This window comes from Octopus bimaculoides, chromosome 22 (assembly GCF_046866305.1).
Source record: "Octopus bimaculoides isolate indiv1 chromosome 22, ASM4686630v1, whole genome shotgun sequence".
In the NCBI taxonomy this organism is placed as follows: domain Eukaryota; kingdom Metazoa; phylum Mollusca; class Cephalopoda; order Octopoda; family Octopodidae; genus Octopus; species Octopus bimaculoides.
This window is the reverse complement of record NC_142949.1, coordinates 21,752,005-21,776,609: the sequence shown is the minus strand read 5'-3', so window position 1 is coordinate 21,776,609 and position 24,605 is coordinate 21,752,005. Positions and strand designations below refer to the sequence as shown.

The window sequence follows — 24,605 nt, the reverse complement described above, 5'->3', positions numbered from 1 at the left end:
CAAAGTCCTAATAAGTAGGAAGGTAGACAAAACACAAATCCCTTCAGGTAGATGGCCCTGCTTGATCTGTAGAAAAGGCGTAGGTAGAAACTCCATAAGATGTACCCAGTGTAAGCTATGGCCACATAAGAGGTGCAGCAATATCAAAGGAAGACTAATTAGGAAGTTAGTTTTTGTATGTGGCAGATGTTCAGGAGCAATAAACACTGAAAATGTGCAGAAAACAACTTCTGCCACATTCCAGGGAAAAAAACTAGATGTAGTTGATAGCTTCTGTTATCTAGGTGACTAAGTCAGTAGTGGGGGAGGGTGTGCTGAAAGTGTAGCTGCTAGAATAAGAATAGTCTGGGCAAAGTTCAGAGAGCTCCTACCTCTGCTAGTGACAAAGGGCCTCTCACTCAGAGTAAAAGGCAGACTGTATGACGCATGTGTATGAACAGCCATGCTACATGGCAGTGAAACATGGGCAGTGACTGCTGAGGACATGTGTAATGTCAGTATGCATACTTGACAGAGTGTAAGTACCTTGAGAGAAAAGTTGAACCTAAGAAGCATCAGTTGTAGCCAGCTCACTTATGTGTACTTTTCCTTCATGGGACACTAAACTCCGCTTGCAAAGACCTGTTGAGACAAGTGAAATCGAAATCGAACCAAATTCGATGACTGGCACCTATGCCAACCTCTCCTTCATTGGACACTAAACTCGGCTTGCGAAGACCTGTTGGGGCATGTGAAATCGAAATCATGTTGGCACCTGTACCAGTGGAGCGCTAAGAGCACCGTCCGAGTGTGATCATTGCCAGAACAGCTGTCTGGCTTCCATGCCAGTGGGATGTAAATAGCACCATTTGAGTGTGATTGTTACCAGCGTCTCCTTACTGGAACTTGTACCAGTAGCACGTGAAAAAACATTCAAGCAAGGTCGTTACCAGTGCTGCTGGCACATAAAATACACCATTTTGAGCGTGGCCATTGCCAGTACCACCTGACTAGCCTTTGTGCCGGTGGCACGTAAAAGCACCCGCTACACTCTCGGAGTGGTTGGCATTTAGGAAGAGCATCCAACTGTAGAAACTCTGCCAAATCAGATTGGAGCCTGGTGTAGCCATCTGGTTCGCCAGTCCTCAGTCAAATCATCCAACCCATGCTAGCATGGAAGGCGGACGTTAAACAATGATGATGATGATGATATATATACACATACAGACATGACAGAAGTAAATAGACAACCCCATAAAACATCGTTTTATGCTTATTCTAACTTGTAATGGTTTATATTTTTTTATCAAATGACATTTTTATGTTTCAGGTTCTATATGTGACTGTTTAATATCATGCCACGTACAAAAGGAGCATCGGAACTGTCCGAATTTCAAAGAGGCCATATCATGGGTCATTCTGAAGGTGGACATAGTCACTGTAAAAAACACAGAAAAACTTGGGATCCCACTTTCTACAGTTAACAGAGTGATTGTGTGATTCACCAGAGAGGGGAAGGAGTTCAGATCAACCAGGGCCCTCTGACAGGACCCTTCTCTTTTGCTAAGAGAAGTGTGGAGGATAATCCTTGTTGCATGTGTGTCTGTGTGTGTATGTGTGCGTGTGTGCGTGCGTGTGTGTGTGTATGTGTGTGTGTATAAATATACACACACACACCTCACCAAACAAGGTAGAAAACCAGATGTTCAGATAAGCAACCTTGTTTTTCAATCTAGCACACATCTAAACCTTTTTTCAGCGCAGACCATAATTACCTTATTACTTCATTTCTTTATTCTATCTATTTCATTATCTATCTATGTAAACACAGTTTCGTCTTCCATGCTTATGTTTAGAGAAAAAAAAACTTAAGATCCCTTCACTCGATCCAATTCTCCCTCTCTTTCACGCCCATTTATAATTCATTCATTTATCTAATTTTGTCACAGTTTGGCTGACCGAAAACTCTTAGTTATAACTCTAGTTAGGAATTCAAATGCTCAATTCTATCTCATTATTATCATCAATATTCTCTCACACCGGCAGCTTGAGGTTTTGCTGTTTCGCGGTGCCCAATTCTATCTCATTATCAGAATAACTACTCTTTTTATTCCGGTGCATGGCAATATTAAACCCATTCGTTCAATTATGTTACCCTAAATCCCAAAATTCTGTCTCCTCGTGTCCTGTCTTCAACAAGCCTAACTCTGCTCTCTCTCTCTCTTTCTGTTTCGATAACCACTTGCTTCTCCTAACATTTTACTTCCATCCCCCCTCCACCCTATATAAACTAGCTCATTCAGATTCCCCTACCTCATATTTCAGATAAGCAACCTTGTTTTTCAACCTAGCACACATCTAAACCTCTTTGTTCAGCACAGATCATAATTACCTTATTTCATTTCATTATTCTATCTATTTCATTATCTATCTATGTAAACACAGTTTCGTCTTCCGCACTGTATGTTTAGAGAAAAAAATAAAATTTAAGATCCCTTCGCTTGATCCAATTCTCCCTCTTTCTTCCTCTCTTTCAAACTCATTATTGTCATTTATTCATTCATTTATCTAATTTTGTCACAGTTTGGCTGACTGAAAACTCTTGGTTATAGCTCTAGTTAAAAATTCAAATACTCAATTCTATCTTATTATTATCATCAATATTCTCTCACCAGTCTGATACTGTGCCTATTAAACATTTTATGGTATTTACTCGATTTAACTATTTACTCGATTTAACTATTTACTCGATTTACAAAAGTGTTTATCAATTGCAATGCAAAATTTCATTAAATGTTGGAAGCTATTTGCCTATCAAATACTGCATTATACCACAATGTAGTCCTTGAATTATAACTACCTTAGGAGTTTCTATTATTTTAAGGAGTAGGTTTATCAATGTGAGAGTATTTCATTTTATCATGGGGCTTGTTTGCAGAGTTGATATTACCCTTGTCAGCATCATCAGTGTTCAATGTATTTCTATTTCAGAAGGGGTTTTTCCCATTCCTAATACCTGCTTATTAATTCTTTTACCATTATTTTTACTAGGGGGTTAAACTATATTTTCATTCACATGTTTATCTTTATTACTCTTAAGTTCCACACTTTATGGTTAGATCCAGTGTACCTAGCCCAGGCTTCTTCTGCTGGTTTTACTATATTCCTATGGGGTATTTTGTGTTGCTATTACTGTTCCATGGGTTATTAACTATAATACTTCAGGCTCCATTCATATTTGTATTCGTTGCAATTTGGTTCTCTGGTCTATATACCAATTGATCTTTATATCCTGTTTCCTCTAATACATTGTTATAATATTTTTTCATTTATTAAAGATTTCTTCATTTGCCAATAGTCAAGAGACACAGATAGAAATGTTATAGAGTGGATTCAGTTATACTTTTGGGGTAATCATTGATTACTATTAAAGTTGATGTACTTGAGGTTGTTATTACATTTATGGTACGGGCTGGAGTACACCTGTACTCAAATCTAAAGTAACATCCAACAGTTAAAATTAAAAGAAAAATTTGAAGATGTACCAGTCTCTGTATTCTTTGTAATTGTTTTGGATTATATATATATATATATATATATATATATATATATATATATATATATATATATATATAAAATACAGGGTAGCAAAGAAAATTTTAGAAATTTTATTTTACCACTAGTGGTCTAGCGAGGGTAAAAAAACAGTCAATAGACTATGTATTATTCATTTAAAATACAGAGATGCCTGTAATAGGACATCTAACCCACTAGAAATAGCAGCAAGACTACATACCACAAAAAGTAGGGATAATTTTGAAAGGGAATGAAAAATAAAAACATATATATATATATATATATATATATATATATACATATGTACACAATTGACAGCTTCTTTCAGTTTCTGTATACTGAATCTACTCACAACCAGTTTTCAAAATATATACCTTTATTAAATCAAAACAAATTTCTAATTTGTATACTCTCCCAAGACAAAACAAAATAACGATAATATTATTTAATTATCAATTAATTAGACACGTGGCAAAAATACGTTCCCCAATATTACCAATCACTCTGATTAAGATATTGTAACCAAAAGAAGATAAACCCAACAATAGCAGAGTTAATTCCATTTGGGAGTTGGAGAGAGAGGGGGGGAGAGAAGGGGGGATACCCTGCTTATTATATTAATGAATGGCTTCTTTGTAAGAGTTCCATACAGCCAGACTGACATCTTATTGAAATAACTGTGGAGTTTGTGGAGTTTAATCTTAGGTACCCTAACAACCACAAGGCTTGAACAACCAGTCTTTGCTTATATTCCTGTAATTTAGTGGTTCAGTAAAAAGTGACAGAAAGAAAAACTATTAGTAATTAAAAAATAAGTGTGATTTGTTCAACTAAACCCTTCAAGGTTCCAGCCTGGCCACAGCCCTTTGATCAAAATAAGTTAAAGAATAAAAGAACATACTGATGACAGATGATGGTGGAATTTTTATAGAGGAAATTAAATACTTACAATTCAAGTTGAAAATTTCTTTATCTAAAAGTCTACGATCAGCAGATTTGCAATCAAAGAGATTTTTGCACTTGGCAGCATTTAAATATTTCACAAGACATTCTTCTGAGAATTTATGTTCATTAATGTCTGTCGTATTCTTCAGATCAAAAAGGGCTCCAAGATATCCAGGTCTATAATGTTGATTAATCATATAGTCATCTGAACGCATGTGATAAGGTTCGTGCAGTGGACTGAGGAACCAGTCTGCATATCCAGTATGCCTTGAATTATAGCATGTGCAGTTATCGCTCTTATTAAATTGTGTGCAGGATGTTGAGGGCTGTAGTTGTTGTGGTGATAATGATGATGAATTTTCCATCTTTGGTGCAATGCAATTGAATTCATTAAGAATTTTGTGAAGGTCATCAGTAACTTTGCTGAGTTGACTTGATATTCGTAAGTAGTCGGAATGTAGGTCTTCACTCATGGCTAATACTTCTATACTCCAGTCTCTTGTATTTTCTTAGAAGAAATGTAGCAATGCACTAGTTAATATGCTCAAGTACAATTTAATTTCACTACTAAATATTTTTTATTTGTTTAGAAATACAAAATATTATTGGTTTCAAATTTTGGCCCAAGGCCTGCACATTTAGGAGATAGGGTTAGTCAATTACATTGACCCCCCTCCACATACTTGAGTGGGACTTTGTTTTATCAACTCTGGAGGGATGCAAAGCAAAGTTGATTTCAGTGAAAATTGAACTTAGAACATAATGGGCTAGAATGGAGGCTGCAAAGTATTTTTTTCCAACACTCTAATGGTTCTACCAGCCTGCCGCATTAATGGCTTGATTTGGGCACAAGGCCAGCAGTTTTGAGAGGAGGACATCAGTTGATATCATCAACCCCAGGATGAAGAGTGAAGTTGATCCTAGCAGAATTTGGATGTAAAATGTCAGAGGAATCACTGCAAAGCATTTTATTTGATGCCCAAATGATTCTGGCAGCTTGCCACCTTTAGAAATATGAAATTAAATGTTCGGATATCATAAGCTCCAAATATGAGGAAAACTATTACATCTTTTTTGCTTGTGTGTGTCAAATTGGTGGTTTAATGTCTAACATCACATTATGTTGGAAACAGCAATGATTAACTCTGTCATGTTGTGTTCCTGCTATAGCAGGAATAGCTTAAATGTCATCTCTGCTGGATTCCTGGTTAAGCAATAATGAACAAGACACATAGAAAAAGAAGATGCAGCTCATTCTGTCCATTAGTTTGCTTGCAATCATTACTCATGCAACTATTTATTTTTTTTTTGCTTAGGAGCTCATGTGGGGGGAGGGGTAAAGTTATACACAGGGGCCCAGGTCTGAGAGGGTTAATTCAATCATTACTAAAATAACTGCTGTTCTTTCATTCAAACAGCAACAACTGACTATGACATACAGAGTCCTGCAAAGATCCATGTGAGGAATATCATTGCAAGAGCATATCTGAAATGAGGCAATTTGAAAACAGGGTGGAGTGAATGATGTGATTGTTGAATACCAATAGCACAAGTTCTGCTGTGAAGAACATGTCTTAAGGCTTAGAAGTTGTGGAGTGGTGTCTAAGAAATTGGAAGAGAACATGTTGGACACCTCCAACACAATGGGAAAATGACATTCAAACAACTTGGGCTCAAATGGAAGAGGAGGATACAATCAAAGGAAGACTGGAAGTGCATTGTGACTAATGATGTATAAAGAACATCTCATTAGTTGATAAAAGAGATTACTTGTATAATACATTCAGTACTAAAAACTAGTAGTTAAATAAATGTGTAAATAACTGAGAAGAGTTATTATTAAAAAAAAAAAAAATTGATATTTTTACGACTTCAACCTGATTATACTCCAGCCTATACAAGGAAAAACAGACATTAAAATGCTGCCGTTGATATATATATATATATATCTGACAGTACATATATCTGAAAAAGAAGCACACTCTAAAATCATTGGTTTCACACCTATAAAGTGCTTAGCTGTATAGGTGACACATCAGACTCAAATGACTGGAGGCACATTACCTCTCTACAACTGGAGGGAGGAAAACGACAAGGTCAGTTAATTTGCTAAACAAAACATTCCAGAACAAAGCTTTGGGTGAGGTGGAGTTATTCCCTTTAGACCAGTATCAGTTATGTCTACAACAGGCCTTTTGAACACATCTGAGTCTGGCAGCATTTCCCTAGTCAGAGTTTTACACTTGACTTGGGGACCTTTTTAAACTTCAAAAAAGAGAGGTTTAGTCAGTACCCTCATCAGAGGAAATTTGAATTGAAATCATGGAATTCTCCATCTACCAACCAGAGAAATGCTGCCAGGCTCAGACATATTTGGCAGGCCCATAGTAGACATAATGGATACCAGTCTAAGGGAAATAACTCCACCTCACCCCAAGGCATTGCCAGTAAAATTTCATTCCAGAATTGTTTTTTACCAAATAAACTGACCAAGACGTTTTCCTACCTCCAGTTGTAGAGAGATTATGTGCCTCTTATGAGTCTGATAAGTAATCTATACAGCTAAGTGACACTAACAGTTACTCTCTGACCAACCATAGCAAAGAACCTTCTAAATATAGTTATATATATATATATATTCTGTAAGAAAATAACGATGGTAGGTTGCGTGCCGTCGATTATTCTTTCACCCTCTTGGATGATGTGTGTGTTTTGCTAATAATAGTATTGGTGATGGCAATAATGTGACCCTGATGAGATTGAGTATCCAGAAATTTGTAATATGTTGTAATTTGTTACAATATTTTACGAGACATCTTATGATGTGGTTTATTTATCCGGGATACCCTATTGAAATGTGCATAGGTTTGGCTTATTGTGGTTGTTTCTGTTATTATAATTGTTGCTGCAATAAAGTATCTTCAATGCATTGATTTTGAGCTCTATCCTTTAAGAGACATTTATACATATATATATACAAAAACTCAACTGTGAGCCTTTTGCTAAGACTGTTAACAGATACTATATATTTTGTAAAATTTGTTTTATAAAAGTATATATTTAATATATATATATATATATATATATATATATATATAATTAACAAAAACCATGCCTCAGGTAATCCATTTTAGATACACACACATGCAGTTGTGTGTGTGTGTAAGTTGTAATAATGAAGTCGAAACCAAATAGTGATATTTTGAGAGCATTTAATACATATACCTAAGGTTTACATAATATATAATAGGAAATGCATTCTTTACATAAACCTGTGTATGTATATATGTATGTGTGTGAGAGTGTGTATGCATATGTGTGGGTGTGTGTGTCTGCACGTGTCTGTCTATATCATCATCATCATCATCATTAATAATGCATATAATTCCTCTTATGCACAACTTCTCTGTCAATATACCAATGCTCTATTGCACATGCACACTGACATTGCACAAGCACATTGACACTGCACATGCACACTGACGCTACACATTCAGTGGAGCATACTAACTTCGTTTCTCTCTAGCCTTCATATGTCCTATACATTCAGGGTCACATCTCACTACCATGCTGCATCACAGTTTGTGCACATGCATCATACAATCTTCCCTTCACTCAGACAGAGAGAGACTTTTGGTTGCCAATAGAAGTAAAAGCTCTCTGAACTTTCTCCGTCCTAATCTTATTCTACCAATTATACTTTCTCTACAACCTCTTCCACTGCTAATTAGGTCACCCAGGCAGCAAAAATAGCCACCAGGACATTTAAGGAAATCAGTTTCCCATCTATCTGTGGTCTTTACGACTTCTGTACATCTTCCATGTACAAACACTACTTGCTTTGTTAAGCTTAACCTCCCTACTATTCCATTGCACCTCTTGTAATGTTCATAGCTTGTACTAGGTACACTGAATGGAATTTCTGCTTACACCTTTTCTATATATCGACCAGGGCTATTAACCAGAAGAGTGAAGGGTCCTGTCCAGTATCTTTCTTACTAGGACCTTGGGCTTTGCTATGTTAACACAGACACACACACACAAGCACATACTGTACATATATATATATGTATGTATATGATATGTATGTGTGTGTGTGTGTGTGTGTGTATATATATATATACACACGCACATATACATACATATACACACAACTATCTATCTACATATATATAAAAACACAGACATACATATATACATACAGACCTATATACAAACATACATACACACTTGTACATATGTACACACATGTAAATTTACGTACACACAAATATAAATGTAAAAAAATTAAATAGATAATGAAATTAAAATTATAATGCCTTCAATAGAGAACCCTGCTCTGTGATATGGTGGTCCCTGGGGAAGCTAGGGATAGACAAATGGCTTGTAAAAAGGAGTATAGGCCATGTACAGGGGTGCTGTTAGTAAGGTAAGAGTTGGCCATGGGTACACTGATGAATTTAGTGTACAGGTAGGTATCGACCAAAAGTCAAACCTCACCCTCCTCCTATTCTTCATTGTCCTGGAAGACTGGAAACCCATAGGAACTCATATGCTGATGATCTTGCCCTCATAGAAGAATCTGTAACAAAATTAAAAAAGAAATTCCAGGTGTGGAAACAGAACCTGGAATCTAAGGCTCTTAAAGTAAACTTAGCAAAGACCATTCACCCACCAAATAAATGGCCCTATCTGATATGTAGGAAGAATGTAGGCAGAAATTCCATTTGGTGTACTCAGAGCAAGAGGTGCTGTGGAATAGGGGAATTGTGGAATAGGGGAATTGTGGAATAGGGGAATCGTGGAATAGTTGGAAGGTTAACAGGGAAAGTAGTGTTTGTATGTGGAAGATGTATGGGAGCCATAAAGACCACAGTTACATGGGGAACTGATTTCTTTAAATGTCCTGGTAGCTCCTTGGAAGTTGTAGATAATTTTTGCTGCCTAGGTGACCTAATTAGCAGTGGAGGAGGTTGTACAGAAAGTGTGATTGCTAGAATAAGAACAGGAAGGAGAAAGTTCAGAGACTTTTATCTCTGTTGACAACCAAAAGTCTCTCTCTGTTTGAGTAAAGGGAAAATTGTATGATGCTTGTCTATAAACTGCAATGCTGCATGATAATGAGACATGGGCCCTGAATGCGGAGGATATGCGAAGGCTGGAGAGGAATGAAGCTGGTATATTTTGGTGGATGTGTAATGTCAGTGTGCATGTGCAACAGAGCATTGGTGTATTGAGAGAGAAGCTGGGCATAGAGGAATTATATACAAAGTGCAAGAGAGGAGGCTGTGCTGGTTTGGTCATATGATGCAGATGGATGAGGAGAGTTGCATAAAGAAGTGATGATCCCTTAAAGTGAAGGGATGTTGTGGAAGAGGGAGACATGGGAAGATATGGGCTGAAGTTTTGAAAACCAATCTTAAAGGAGATGACAAAGGACTGAGATATGTGGTGCATTGCTGCTCTTGAGAAGACCTGCTCACCACAACAGAATTGAGACCCTAAAACCAAGGTACCCCATAAAAAAGCACCCAGTACACTTAGCAGAGTGGTTGGCCCTAGGAAAAGCATCAAGCTGTAAAAACCAAACCAAAACAGACTATGGAACCTGGTGTGGCACCTGGTGTGGCACCTGGCCTTATTAGTTCCTGTCAAGCCATCCAATCCATGCCAACATGGAAAACAGATGTTAAATGATAATATATATACATATATATGTACATATATGTATATATAGAGGCAATTATGCAGTTAAACAAATTAGACATATTAAATATAACAGTTTGGGTTTGAAATACAAAACATGTATATATGTAGACATGCAAAATGAGAGAAAGCAAAAAGTTAAGACTTCCAGACAATGAATATTTAAGTATAAATATATAGATATTTATATTAATAGCTTTTCATTGGGCTTATGGTAGGGTTTAAATTTATCTAATTGTAAATCTAAGTTGATATCTACAAAAACCTACGTAATCCGTAAGCCCATTCTTAGGAAGAAAGTAATCAGATTCGTCATAAGTAATCTCGCATAAATTTTTTTTTAAACAGATATATCTTTTAATTTATTGATTTATTAATATTTTACAGCTAATTATTTACCCTGGATATTCAGGCCTTGTTCTTCTTTATAAGCTATTTTTAATTTAGGGTTTTCTTCGATTTTTTATAATATGATTTTATACTGCGATTTCTTATTGCATGCAACTGGTTATTGAAAAGACCCTTAATTGAAAGGACCAATGAAACAAAACCATTTTCAAATGTGTATCCATCAAACTAATTGTATATTTATGCATATAACCTTATTTTTGTTCCGTTCTAAACATAACTGTCTGACGAATGGGAACGTGAAACTCTGAAGAACAGTTTTTGTGATATTTTTGCTGCTTTTTAATAAAGCATAATACTCTACCTATGGTATTTGAGTACTACTTTTTCCACCTTGTTTTGCATGCATGCGCTTACTCTGGTGTAACCCACTCCTTTTTTAGAAAGTTTGAGTGACTCTCCATATGTAGGAAGAAGAAACAGTTGAAAGAAATGGAACTTTACCCATTAAATTTTCCTCTAAAAAATATACCCATACCGGCACAGAAGCAATACCTCAAGAGTCGCCAGCAACCCGACCATGCAATAGGTTGTACTGGATTCCATGTTAACAGAATGATAGTGGAGGTGGCTATTAAGTGGTTAAAGGAAATAGCCACCTCCGCTACCATTCTGTTATTGAATGTTGATATGTTCGCATCTTCTTACTCTGGATGTCTACTAAATCAGGATTTTAACCCATATGGATCTATGCAGGATTGCACCTAAGGACTTATGCTCATGGATCTATGCAAGATTGCACCTAAGGACTCATTCTCTTGTTTCTATAACTTCAGAAAGTTGAACTATGAACTTTGATGCTTCTTTTTCCTTCTTTCTTTCCATCTCCTTATTTTTTTACTCCCTTCCTCTGTCGTCGTCTCATTAATATATACCATTCTCATTTTCCCTATTTTTACTTATCTGTCTCTGATGACAGAGTATTCCATACTCAGGGTTATCCCAGAAACAGTCTTAAAACTTAGAATTTTTTTCCCAAAATAATATTGTATACGACATGGGATGTTTGCCTTTCCTTAATGTTTGTTGTCCTCTTCAACAATTATATAATAAAGGCCCAAGGGTCAATAATATATATATATATGCTGTACGTGAGAAGACCCGGCAAGCCAAGTGAGACCATAATCCAAGGCCTCTGCCAGGGATGTAGCCAGCTCACTTATACGTAACATTCTTTCTTTGGACACTAAACTCTGCTTCCAAAGACCTGTTGAGGCAAGTGAAATCAAAATCGAACTAAATTTGTAGACTGGCACCCATGCCAACGTCTTCGTTGAGCACTAAACTTGGCTTGTGAAGACCTGTTGGGGCAAGCAAAAGTGAAATTGTGATAGCACCTGTACCAGTAAATCACTAAGAGCACCGTCCGAGCGTGATCATTGCCAGAGCACCAGCTGTCTGGCTTCCGTGCTGGTGGCACGTAAATAGCACCATTTGAGCATGACCGTTACCAACGTCGCCTTCCTGGCACGTGAAAAGACATTCGAGCAAGTTCGTTGCCAGTACCGCTGGACTGGCCCTTGTGCAGGTGGCACATAAAATACACCATTTCGAGCATGGCCGTTGCCAGTACCTCCTGACTGGCCTTCGTGCCGGTGGCACGTAAAAGCACCCACTACACTCTTGGAGTGGTTGGCATTAGGAAGGGCATCCAACTGTAGAAACTCTGCCAAATCAGATTGGAGCCTGGTGTAGCCATCTGGTTCGCCAGTCCTCAGTCAAATCATCCAACCTATGCTAGCATGGAAGGCGGACGTTAAACGAGGATGATGATGATGATGATGATATATATATATACTTTTATTCTTTTATTTGTTTCAGTCATTTGACTGTGGCCATGCTGGAGCACCACCTTTATTCAAGCAAATTGACCCCAGAACTTATTCTTTGTAAGCCTAGTACTTACTCTATCAGTCTCTTTTGCCAAACTGCTAAGTTACGAGGACATAAACACACCACCATCATATATATATATTTCATTTCAATTTCATTTCAAAGTTTCAGCTCAGAGCTGCGGCCATGCTGATGCACCACCGCATCTATAATTCCACAAGTAATACCAAGGGGCTGGAGAGGCAGTGCACAATTCCCATCTTCTGCCCATAGCATTAATTACATGAGACACAATATGATGGTAGTGGAACAGAAATAATAGAAGGGAACAAATGTACTCACACATCAGAAGCTGTGCTCATATCAATTTTCTGGCAGAGACCTGCAGTTATATTAAAGACAAAATAAATATGGATTGTGATCGAAGAAAAACCAAATATATATACATATTTGTTAATTTTTAAAGTAAACATTATCATAAATCCATTTCATCCAATTTTACCAATTGGTTTCACACACAATTACCAAAAACTGTGCTCATCAAAGCAGTCTGAATGGAAAAAATATGGCAAAAACTCTCTGCAACTGGAGGTCAGCAAGTGTCACATCTGCTTAATGGGTTCTGTGAGAAACATGGAATGAATCTGTGGGAGAAGATCACAGGAAGATTCCACCTAAAGTTACATGCTTTGCCCAGTACACACACACCTGAGTGGTAACTACCAGCAATTTTGAAACCTTATTTTTTTTTAAACCTGGTACTTATCCTATCAGTCTCTTGTATATATAGTTGTTTTTTTTAATATTAAAACTGAAACCAAGAGTTTATCTTGTGACTTAAGTGACTCAGTACTGGTAATCTGTCTGTCTGTATATATATATATATATATATATATATATATATATATATAATGAATTAAAAACGTAAAAATAAAAACAGAACACAAAGGATTCCGCGGTACACATGTTTCAATGCAACGACCATAAAGCTTGAAACACGTGTACCACGGAATCCTTTGTGTTCTGTTTTTATTTTTACGTTTTTAATTCATTCTTTCACCCCGGCCACTATCTGGCATATACTGGTGCTTGCAATTATCAAGTATTACCTCTAAAATTTATTTTACCTATATATATATATAATGTATATACATTATATATATATATATATATATAATGTATATATATATATATATATATATATATATATATATATATATATATATATATATATATATATATATTCAAAGTGAATATGGTACTTAAGTTTCGGCACCAGAATTAAGTATGGTATTATCCATACAATTTCAAAATAAGGTGATTAAAATCAAAATAAGCAACAAGGATATCCAAAGTTAATGCAGTACAATCGTTTCATGCGACTTCATTTATTTAAGCAATGTGAACATTACATCAAATGTAAAATGCAGAGCAATCCTCAGCTGCACAAAGACATAGAAATTTACTGAAATTACATTTCAACAGAAGGACATATGTAATTTCAGTAAATTTCTATATCTTTGTGCTCTGTATTTTACATTTGAGGTAATGTTCACATTGCTTAAATAAATGGAGTCACATGAAACGATCATACTGCATTAAATTTGGATATCCTTGTAGCTTATTTTGATAATATATATATATACATATATATATATATATATATATATATATATATATATATATATATATATATATATATATATATATATATATTTATTTATTTATTCTCACTTGAATGCAGATGTTCTGTTAGAACAAACTATACTGCAGTAGATACCATGAGAGAAAATCTCATATTGGCTTTTGGTGCAAAATGCACTTCTGTTTATATCACTAGCCCAGACCACCAGATCACGTGACTTTGACCTTCCTTGGTTTTGTCAATGATGGATGCATAACCACTGAAGATTGCAGCAAACTCTTCTCCCCACCAGTGATATAAAGAATAAGTGCCTGAACAGGCACTGGTATCACAATTAGCCAGTGAGCTTGTTAAAATATATATATCAGCAACAGAGATAGTATTAATACCAAGAGGTAATATTTATCCTGACTTAAATGTGGATGTTCTATTAAACTTATACTCCCCATGAGAGGTAATATTTATCTGTTGATGTACAGGGGTGCTCTGGTACAGTTTTTCTGTAGATTGTTGAATATAAATAAAAATAGGTGTAAAATAGATGGTTTTCATTCGACATATTTTACTAACATAAAAAAAAATGCTGTTATTTTATGAAGATGGGGAAATGCTTGCATGTTAATGTTTTTTTTTCTTTTTCTTTAAATTTCTTGCTTGAAACAAAACAGTTCCAGAAGTGAATCAAATTGACACCACAGAATTAAGAACTGCAGAACTCACAATGAAAGAAGAGAGAATAACTATCTCCTGTTAATGGGTCTATAGTGTTTTAGGTACCGTTTGATGCTAGTTTGGTCCTTAAGATAATAAATTTTTTTATGATAATGAGAATAACAATCTGATAATAGTGTTATTAAAGCTATGAATTGTATATACAAAATGATTTCAAGATGGGAGTGAATTAATTGTATTCTGTTTAAAAGTCATAATATTGTCAATGTTAGTTTATTTTTAAAAAATCAATTAACTTTTAACATTACCCAGCTGCCTGTCATGCATTTGAGTGGGAGAAACAACATGAATTCTTGTCATTCTCATGTAATACTGACGGAAAGGGACGAACCAGTGCTATATCTAGTCACAGGCTGGAAAGCTTTCCATAGCAGATGTCTCTTTGAGCTGTCTGTGTGTGTACATGTTTTACAACTAGCACACAAGGATCAAAATATGAAATTGTTTATTTTTAATTCAAGAAATTTGAGCAATGGTTACTCGCATGGATATGTACATAGTTTCCAAAGAAGCACATTTCTATTCTCTTTTACTCTTTTACTTGTTTCAGTCTTTTGACTGTGGCCATGCTGGAGCACCGCCTTTAGTCGAGCAAATCGACCCCAGGACTTATTCTTTAGAAGCCTAGTACTTATTCTATCGGTCTCTTTTGCTGAACCGCTAAGTTACGGGGACATAAACACACCAGCATCGGTTGTCAAGCGATGTTGGGGGGGGGGACAAACACAGACACACAAACGCATACACATATATATATATATATATACATATATACAACAAGCTTCTTTCAGTTTCCATCTACCAAATCCACTCACAAGGCTTTGGTTGGCCCGAGGCTATAGTAGAAGACACTTGCCCAAGATGCCATGCAGTGGGACTCCCATATGCAAGTTGTTTAGTGTTGTCTCATATAGTAAGTTGAAAATTTTCAATCAACTGAGATTATTCAAACAATTAGTACACAAAAACTCCTTCTATGGGTGTTTAAAAATTTATAAAACAAATATAGGAGCTAGAGAGCAAGGGTCTGATCTTTAAAACTAACTGCTGACAACCTCATTGAAAATAGTCTAATAAATAAGCAAGACTTAGATCAACATATGTATAGAAAAAGAGGGAATATAGTGATATTGTATAATACGACCCTTAATTTAGATACTAAAATGGAATGTAAAATTATTAGCCTCATAAAAACCCACACATTGCAAGATCTCAACAAATTTGTTTTACACATAGAACTGTTTCCTTTCTTTTTAAATAAGGTTGCATATAAACAAACACTACTAAATTTGCTCCATGTTGGGTTTGTCTCATTGACTCTTTGTAGAAGTAAAATCGAGCCTTCTATGTAAAGGCCCTTCCTCTGCATAGAAAGTTCGATCTGCAATAAATAGCAGTGGACTGTTTCAAATTACAACTTACTCTCTATCATATCAGAAAAGGACACTCACAATGAATGATGTAATGCAAGGCGGAAAAAAAATGAGACGGTCACAACTGAAGCACTTTTGATCATAACTAGGAACAGGTTGTGGTTTCAAAGCGATGAAAATATTTTGACAAATTAAATTAAAATGTTGAAGTGAATCTAACGGGGTTTTTTGTGTTTTTGAATGGCATATAAACACCTTCCACATAAACGAGCGATGAAAGAAAAAACAAAAAAATTGGTGGAACTGGAGGACAATCCCCCCCTCCTAAACTGACCCTTTCCGATTTTTTTTTCTTCACAGGATTCCTATGTTTGCGATGACAAAGATTCCAAATATGCAAAAAACCATGAAATTAAAATCCTGGTTCAATGACTGATCGATCAAGTTACTAAAGTTTTAACGTTGTTGGTAATAAATTCTCTCTTTTAATTGAATATTAGAAAAGAGAGAAAATGCAAGGGAAATTAATTTTGGTGGTAACGACTAAACTCCTTGATTCATTATCACAATTAAAATAAAATTCTGCGGTGTAACATTGCGCAAGTTAATTTCCGTAAATGTTTTTCTTGTGTACTAAGAGCTGTAGTTATGCCGTCCACTGTATAGTCGTTCGAAATGCGTGAAATAAAAGCCAATATTGTCTTACAATGCGAGGATACATTGTTGTGATTCGGGGGACATTGAAATAATCTAATCAATGGGCAAGGCTGAAAGATTAGCATAGGTGTAGGAAAAGAGTTATACTGAAATGGAAGGTAAAATTATTAGCCTCGTATAAGCCCCCCGCACAGACACTTCTCAAAATCTCGATGGATTTATTGAAACAAGTGTTTTTTTTTAGTTTTTTTTTAGGGTTCACAACTGGGACGTCTTTCATTATAGGACTGCTCGGTCAGAGCTGACCCAGGGATAAACACTCACAAAGTGATTTATTTTATATACGTGTTGTTCACTATGTGGTTTGCAGAAGTCTCTAGTTCGTGTTCGCGCGAAAATCAATTAGAAAATAATGATGATTCTAAGGCCTTTAATGACGACAGTGATTTAAGAGAAAAGCAAAAATGGGAACTTGTCATGTCTATGCTTCCTCAGAGACATCAGTGAAGTGATAATGATCTTTAAAATAATTTCTTATAAGTACAAAGGTGATAACAACCTTAAAAATAATTTCAAATATCGGCACAATGACCCATGTTTTAGCATATTAGTCAATTATATCGAACCGATTCTGATCCGGTACCAGCGAAAGGGTATCGATAGGATGATAATAATAAAAATTATTTCATTTTTATTACTCTTCATTAAAAAATCATAATAATGAGGACGATGGTAATAATGACAATAATATTGAGAGTTTAGCATAATTAGATTGGTTTTCAAAACTTTCCGTAAAGATGAAAACAACTGCATTTTTTTACGTCAAATAAAAATATACAAAACAAAGAAGTGTTGATAACAACTTTAAATAGTAAAATAAGTTAACTTAACCTTATACACTGATCTTTAGGATCGATGTGTGAATAGAGTAAATCGAAACAATTTACAAGGGAGTTAGTGAACGAAAAATTACCTTCAAATAGACTGGATTGGCAGTTGGCAGTTTATCATTCCCATTGATGACGTTATTGAAGTTGGTTGTTACGTAGAAGAAATCGAAGTCGTTTGATCACATCTAAACATAATTTATCTTAAATCGTCAAGTTACACTTAAAAAAGTTAACAGTTCGGATATTAGTTACTCCTGGTTAATTAAATAATCGTGAAGAGTTAAGTTCTCTGTGAGACCAATTCGTACGCCGTTTCAATTCTCAATCGAAATTAATCCATCTCAATTTTTTTTTTACGGCCTTTGAATAAATCGCGAACAATCTCATAATCTTATTCTCTATCAATTTGCGGTTTCATGCTTACATAAATTTTGCAATGGTGTGCGTGAATATGAAGTTAGCTAACTACAAGGTCAGTAAAAATAGAACACCAGGTCGACATTTTATAACCCATAGTTAGAGCATATAAGTGGCTAAAACAATGTATTTCAACGCTGATCATGTAGTCGTATTTCAAATTTTATAATTCCTTTATTAAAGATTTCAGTCGTTAGAAGCATAATGGGAAGTTTTCAACAAACCAGATCTGCGCTCCAGTTTCAATCCTACACAGAACTATTTCATTTTACATTTGTGGCTAGAGAAAAGGCCAAATATCACAGCTGGTCATTTACTCGTTCCTTTTTTCCTTTTCAGTGGTGGAAACAGAAGGTACACATTCCTCTTTCTAGTTACTGAGGCAGTTTATAGTCTAACTCCCACCCTCCACCATATCCTCGGCCTTGTGGACCTTAGTCTACCTCTAGTTTCAGAAAATCTTTTTCCATCCCTCTCCTTTTCGCATTGTCAGTGCTATGCTAGTTACAATAGTTTATTATAGCCCATTACAGTCCCATCTATTGTTTGTCCCCTCTATGTTTAGCCCCTTGTGGGCAATAAAGAAATAAGAACACTAGTTAGTAACAAGTGAGTAGAAAACAACCGTGCAAACCAAAGGAGAATGGTGACGAATGGAACAGGCTCCTTTTAACGCGTCACACGGTCGACACAAAATATATATCATAAAAGAACTCACATGTGAAATGCGAGGAAATGCCAGCAAGGAAAGAGAGAGACACAACCGTTAAAGATATATATATAAATAATAAGTTTTATTAGTGTAGTAAACTGTGTGTCTGTGTGTGCGGCAATATAAATAACACAATATATATGACAGGTCGTCATGTGAACAAGAGTGTGTATACATAAATATGTGTGTGAGGGAATGAGAAATACAGAGCATGGAAAAGAGTCTGTAACATGGACGATAAGCGTTGTGAACACAAAGATAAGAAAACACCAGTTCATAGTTGAGTTACACAGTAGATAGAATGTCTGTACATAAGAGGTTGTGGCCGAATAGCAGAGCTGAAGTGTCACATGTTGTGAGAAGAAGTTGAGGCTACGATGCTGCGACCGGTTACTTGGTACAGAAGATTCTCACAGGTTGTTCTGCCTGTTACTTCATGGTGGAAACAATCCACACGAACAGAGTCAAGAAAGGCTGCGGTTGCTGTTGGTAGCTTGTGTACATAGTGACTTCATGTTGGCACTGGTGACGAGACTGTAGTAGACAGTAGAACGGTGGTGTTGACATTGTCGCTGGAAACTGGCTGGAGCTGTGTAGTCAACGACCAGACCTCAGAGAGGTCTAAAATCGCGACACACTGGTGTGGATAAAGCAGGCTATTTCATAGAGAAAAAAGGGACTCCAGAAACATCAGAAAAGCACTCTCTTGCGTGACCACGATTGGTCGGTATGCACCCTGGCGCGAAACAGAACCAGTGACAAATGCTGCGCAAATAAGTGCCAATCAGGGTGATGGACACAGCAGGGTCCAAGGCGGGCCGAAGGCTAGATGTTACCCGCTATGTTCGCATTTGTAAATAAATAACTGAGAGGTGGTTTCACTACAAGTGTGTAGCATTGGATTTGATCCCACATTTTTCCACATATGAATCTCATGCCACAATTCAATCATAGTTTGATCATGTGTGCAACTGAGATTTTATCCAATGAATGGCTGTTGTTCATGTGATAGTTTGGTGGCCCAACTAAAACTTTCCATGTGCAGGGCCAATAAATACAGTCAGTTTAAGTTCCAAAAGTTCAGAGTATCTTGAGTCAAGTTTGAATTACACTCTCCATGTAGCTGTTCTCATTGCTGCATATTCAATTGAGTATAATCAAAGAAGACATGATATAGCACCTGAATATTTACTTGATATGTAAAAGCCAGCCCAAGTGTTAAATTTTGGACAGACATTTTCCTCACATGTCATATTACACTATTTCATCTTATTGTTTTCGTTAATTGTATTGCATAACACCTTTTCTACTAATGTAACAAAATAAATTATGTTCAAACATAAAAAAAAAAAACCTTTGTTACAAGTGTTTTATGGATCTGGAAAAGAAAGAAAAAACAAAATCAGTGCTCTGCTACTCTGATACTCAACATCAGATCAAGATTCTGGAGGAAATAATCTATGAAAGACAACAATAAAGTATGTAAGTTCTTTTTCATTTCTTTCATGCAACCAGAAGCTAGAACAACAAAGCCTAGACCTCTTCTGGCCTAAACCATACTCTAATTCAATATGGTTATGTATGGATTTGAATGAGACAGTCAACTCATACAGACAAAAGTAGCAATTTACATGATTCACAAGAAACAAGATTTGAGCTAAACGTCTATAGAATTGATGGTATGGCTCAAATATGTTATGTGACCAGAAATTATCGTTGAGAGAAAAGAAAGGAAATTGGTATCCTAACTGTATCAAGTTACAGTAAATATTTCATTCAAGTGAAATGAGTATGTAGCATTCAGTTCCACTGGCTGCATTCTACCATGTAAGGAGAGGGAGAACAAGCCTCGAGTTCTGTTTATATAGACAGTACTTTGTGGAGAGCTACTGCTCTTTCACTGACTTTAATAAACTGGTGAAAAATTGTGAATAACTAAAATTTACCTGGGTCATAAGGGTCACTGCAGTGCTCTATTGTCTTTGTCAGACTTGCTGTGAATAGTAGCATAATGGGAAGAGGGTTCACTCCACTTTGGGCAATGCCTTTATGGGGGCAGCACTTTTGGATCTGTTATATAAGCCTGTATTGGCTTGTGGGTTTGGAGTGGGGGGGGGGGGAACAAACTCAAGGGTTGCACACACTCTAGCTGTGCCACTGCTATTGAATGTAGATCTTCATTCTGACTATGGTCTGTGTGTAATGATTTACATTGAATCCCTTGTTAAATCTCATTGTAACCAGACAGCCACCATCACTGAATCCTTAACGACAATGATATCACATAAATCCCTTCTATTTTAAGCAGAATGTCTGATAGGGGGGGGGGGAGCTAGTCAATTACGTTGACCCCAGTGCTTATTTCATTGACCCAGAAAGGATGAAAGATAAAGTCAACCTCAGTGGAATTTGAACACAGAAATGGTATCATAAAAAATGACTGATCATTTCCAGAGTTTACAGGGCGGCGGATTGACAGAATAATTGGAACGTCAAATGAAATACTTCTTGGCTCTTTATGTTCTGAGTTCATATTCTGCTGGTGACAAATTTACTTTTCATTCTTCTGGGGGTCAGTAAAAACAGTACCTTTCAAGTATTGGAATCAATGGTATCTGTAACGAACAGCTACCAAATACCTAAGCCAGGATTCAAAATCTAATCTACATCTAACAAGTCATTGGCCTATTGTTTCAGCCTGTTGCACTAAGAAATTTATGAGAATAAGCTAACTACTTGGACTTTCTCAATGCATTCATCGGTCAAAGCTGATTAGAGAGGAGAAAGCCTTTCTTTGCACTTGACCTAATTTAGTTGCAAAGAATATAAAACACATGAAGCCAAGTAGCTTTCTCTTTTTTGGGGTTTACCAGTATCTGGTCAAAGAGCAACTGTTTCAGTATGATGATCTATGTACGAGAGTAGATCTATCATCCTCTCTACTTCCTGAGACTGTATTACTCTGTCTCTCTTTAGTAGTCACTGAGAGATGAAGCTAGCTCCCATCCACAATGGACATGGAACTAAAGACAATTTGTTTACTGCAGCAACAAACAAACTATCAAAGTTATATCTTCATATATTGTAATGGCTAACATTATAATCGCATTAAATAAATGGTCATCTTAATAAATAATAATGTTCTTCACTCATTCATTTACATGATGCATATTAACATAACCATTGTAAACTGATGACCAACTATCATATTTTTGTTATACATGGTGACCCTCGACTTACAAGAATTGCACACCTTCTGAACCAATTACACAAAAATTATTACATTTGACTTAAGATAATTATTGCCTTCTTAATAAATTACCAAATGCTGCATTTCTCCCTATGATTGGAGATGATCAAAATATACCAAACCAAAGTCTGAAATATCTCTATCAAATTCCCAAAGAATATGAAGTCTTCAAACAGTTTAATCCTGCCTTTTAAAACCAATATGCACCCTTTTTAACTTGAAATACATAGTCTTTATAAAGCTATCATTCATGGACCAATAAGGGAAACAAAAAAAAAAAATGCAGCCTGTATCAAAATTCCAGTCAACTATCAACTGGCAACAACACACATTCTACCTACCAAACCAATGCAGCTGACTGCAATGAACCTCATTAATAACCAAATTGCACCTTTGCACATTTTCTCAAGATCTACAAGTGAACTGCACCAGAAGCTGCACATCCAGATAAATAACTACTGTCCGCACAAGAACTCACAGAAACTATGAAAGCTAGCAAGTGCAACTTTTTCAACAGTCACACACTTTTTGTTTACATCTCAAAGTTTAAAATATCTTGAATTTTTCCAGCATTCCACATGGACATTTGTACATTTAGACTATTATAGACTCTCAAGAACTTTTTCTTAGCATGCACCTATTTTTTCTTGCATTTCAGTATCTGATTTCTTGCAAAGAACAACACCACCCATCAAGTTTATCATACCATATTTCTTTCTTCCATTTACATTATTTCATATGGTTGACTATGCTTTCTGCCTCGCAAACTTTTATTTATTAGCACATTCATAAACCCACAACACAATTTTGTTCAAAATTTTATGCCTAAAAGACTCATTCTGTGAAGCCTTAATTCTGCAATGACTTAACTCTGCAAAGACAACTAATTCACATGCATATGCTTTTATAATGTATTTTTGACTACTTGCATTGCATATGTTTTCATGTACACATATTGTTCACTGCTCTTTTAGACGTTTGCAGATTTTTTGCAGATTAATCAATCTTAGCATTATTCTATATATTTGAAAAAAAAAAAATATTATTCAACGTTAATTTCCCTAATATCATTCATTTTGACCAAAAGTTTGTTTGTTCTTTTGAAACAACAGCTAAGTTCTTATTTTATTGCATATATAACTCAATCAATGCTCTTTACATTTCCTCTTTCCCATCAACATCTTGCTTGCTAAGACCACATGTAGTTGAGGCTCCTTTCTTATTGCATAAATGTTTCTATGTTAAATATGCTGACAAAAGTGTAATATTAGTAATATTAATATTAATATTATTAATAATTCTTCATCACTCACTCTCTCTTGCTCTCTCCCTCTGACTGGGTAACTATGTATCTCTTCTACAGCAATACATCTGTTTCTATCCCTCTGTCACACTCCAACTTCTCATCATCTGGCACAGGGTCACCACCTCCAATACTCACTCCCTCTCAAAGGATATTTGTCTTGCAAGTTACCTGGTGATTCCACCAGTGCTGATGTCATGTAAATAGCATCTGGTCCACACTGTAAAGTGGTTGGTATTTTTGAAGAGCATCCAGCTGTAAAAACCATGCCAAAACATCTCGCCAGTGCTGGTACCTCATAAAAAGTATTCAGTCTCACTCTGCAATGTAGTTGGTGTTAGGAAGAGCATCCAGCTGTAAAAAACATACCAAAGCTGACAGTGAAGCCTGATCTACCTTCTGCCTAGCCAACTCCTGTCAAACTACCCAACCCATGCCAGCATGGAAAATGGACGTAAAATGATGATAATGATAAGGTTTATACATACATGCATACATGCCTACACCCAACCATACACATGTACTCCAATATTGTGCTTTCATTGACTTGTTTTTCCATGTCTGTGCCTACTTAGCCCTTTTCTTGACTCAGCGCATGTCAGATGTCATTTCAAATTGTGGAATGCTGATCATACTCTATGCACCTTTGCTTCTAGACACAACTTGTCTCTGTAAGACCCCCAGGATGGTCTTGGTAAATATAGAAAAAGTTTACCTATCTCAGCATGCAGCATATCACTCATGATTTGTTGACTTGTTTACCCACAGCAAATGGCCATGACACACTAAACCTCTGCAATCCTTTTAAGACACTTACCACAGCATGTACACCTGTCAGAAATTTTTCCAATATTGAATGTTCTTCAATTTTCACACAGTGCTATTTTTCATATCAATCTTTTGTCAACAAATTACCTGGAGGGAGACTGATGTAGCAAACAACTATCAAATACCTAAGCCAGAATTTATGAGAATAAGCTGACCTCTTGATCTTTCTTGAGACATTCGTCATCAAATCTGATTAGTAAGAATTCCTTTAATTACGCAAGACCTAATTTAGTTATGAAGAAAATAAACATGTGAAGCTAAATAGCTGTCTTTCTCTTTGGGTCAAAGAGCAACTCTTTCAATATGCTGATCAATGCATGAGAGTAGATCTGTCACCCTCTCTACTTACTG

General features: G+C 36.0%; 1 protein-coding gene across 4 annotated transcripts in view; it reads right to left on the bottom strand.

Annotated features, from left to right (window-relative positions):
* The window catches only part of LOC106867315 (uncharacterized), a 30,180-nt gene extending 12,036 nt beyond the window's left edge, over positions 1-18,144 (bottom strand). Inside the window, exons 1-4 of one of the 4 annotated variants that reach the window (XM_089339806.1) lie at positions 17,746-17,843; positions 12,790-12,829; positions 9,001-9,082; positions 4,505-5,008 (exon numbers count right to left, since the gene is read on the bottom strand). In XM_089339806.1, coding sequence (XP_089195932.1) covers positions 4,505-4,973 — 469 coding nt within the window. In that variant the 5' untranslated portion in view covers positions 4,974-5,008; positions 9,001-9,082; positions 12,790-12,829; positions 17,746-17,843. Of the gene's footprint in view, positions 1-4,504; positions 5,009-9,000; positions 9,083-12,520; positions 12,668-12,789; positions 12,830-17,745 lie in introns of those variants that run through there. The other 3 variants (XM_014912155.3, XM_014912153.2, XM_089339807.1) reach the window with 3 other exon arrangements.
* Between the last annotated feature and the right edge of the window lie 6,461 nt (positions 18,145-24,605).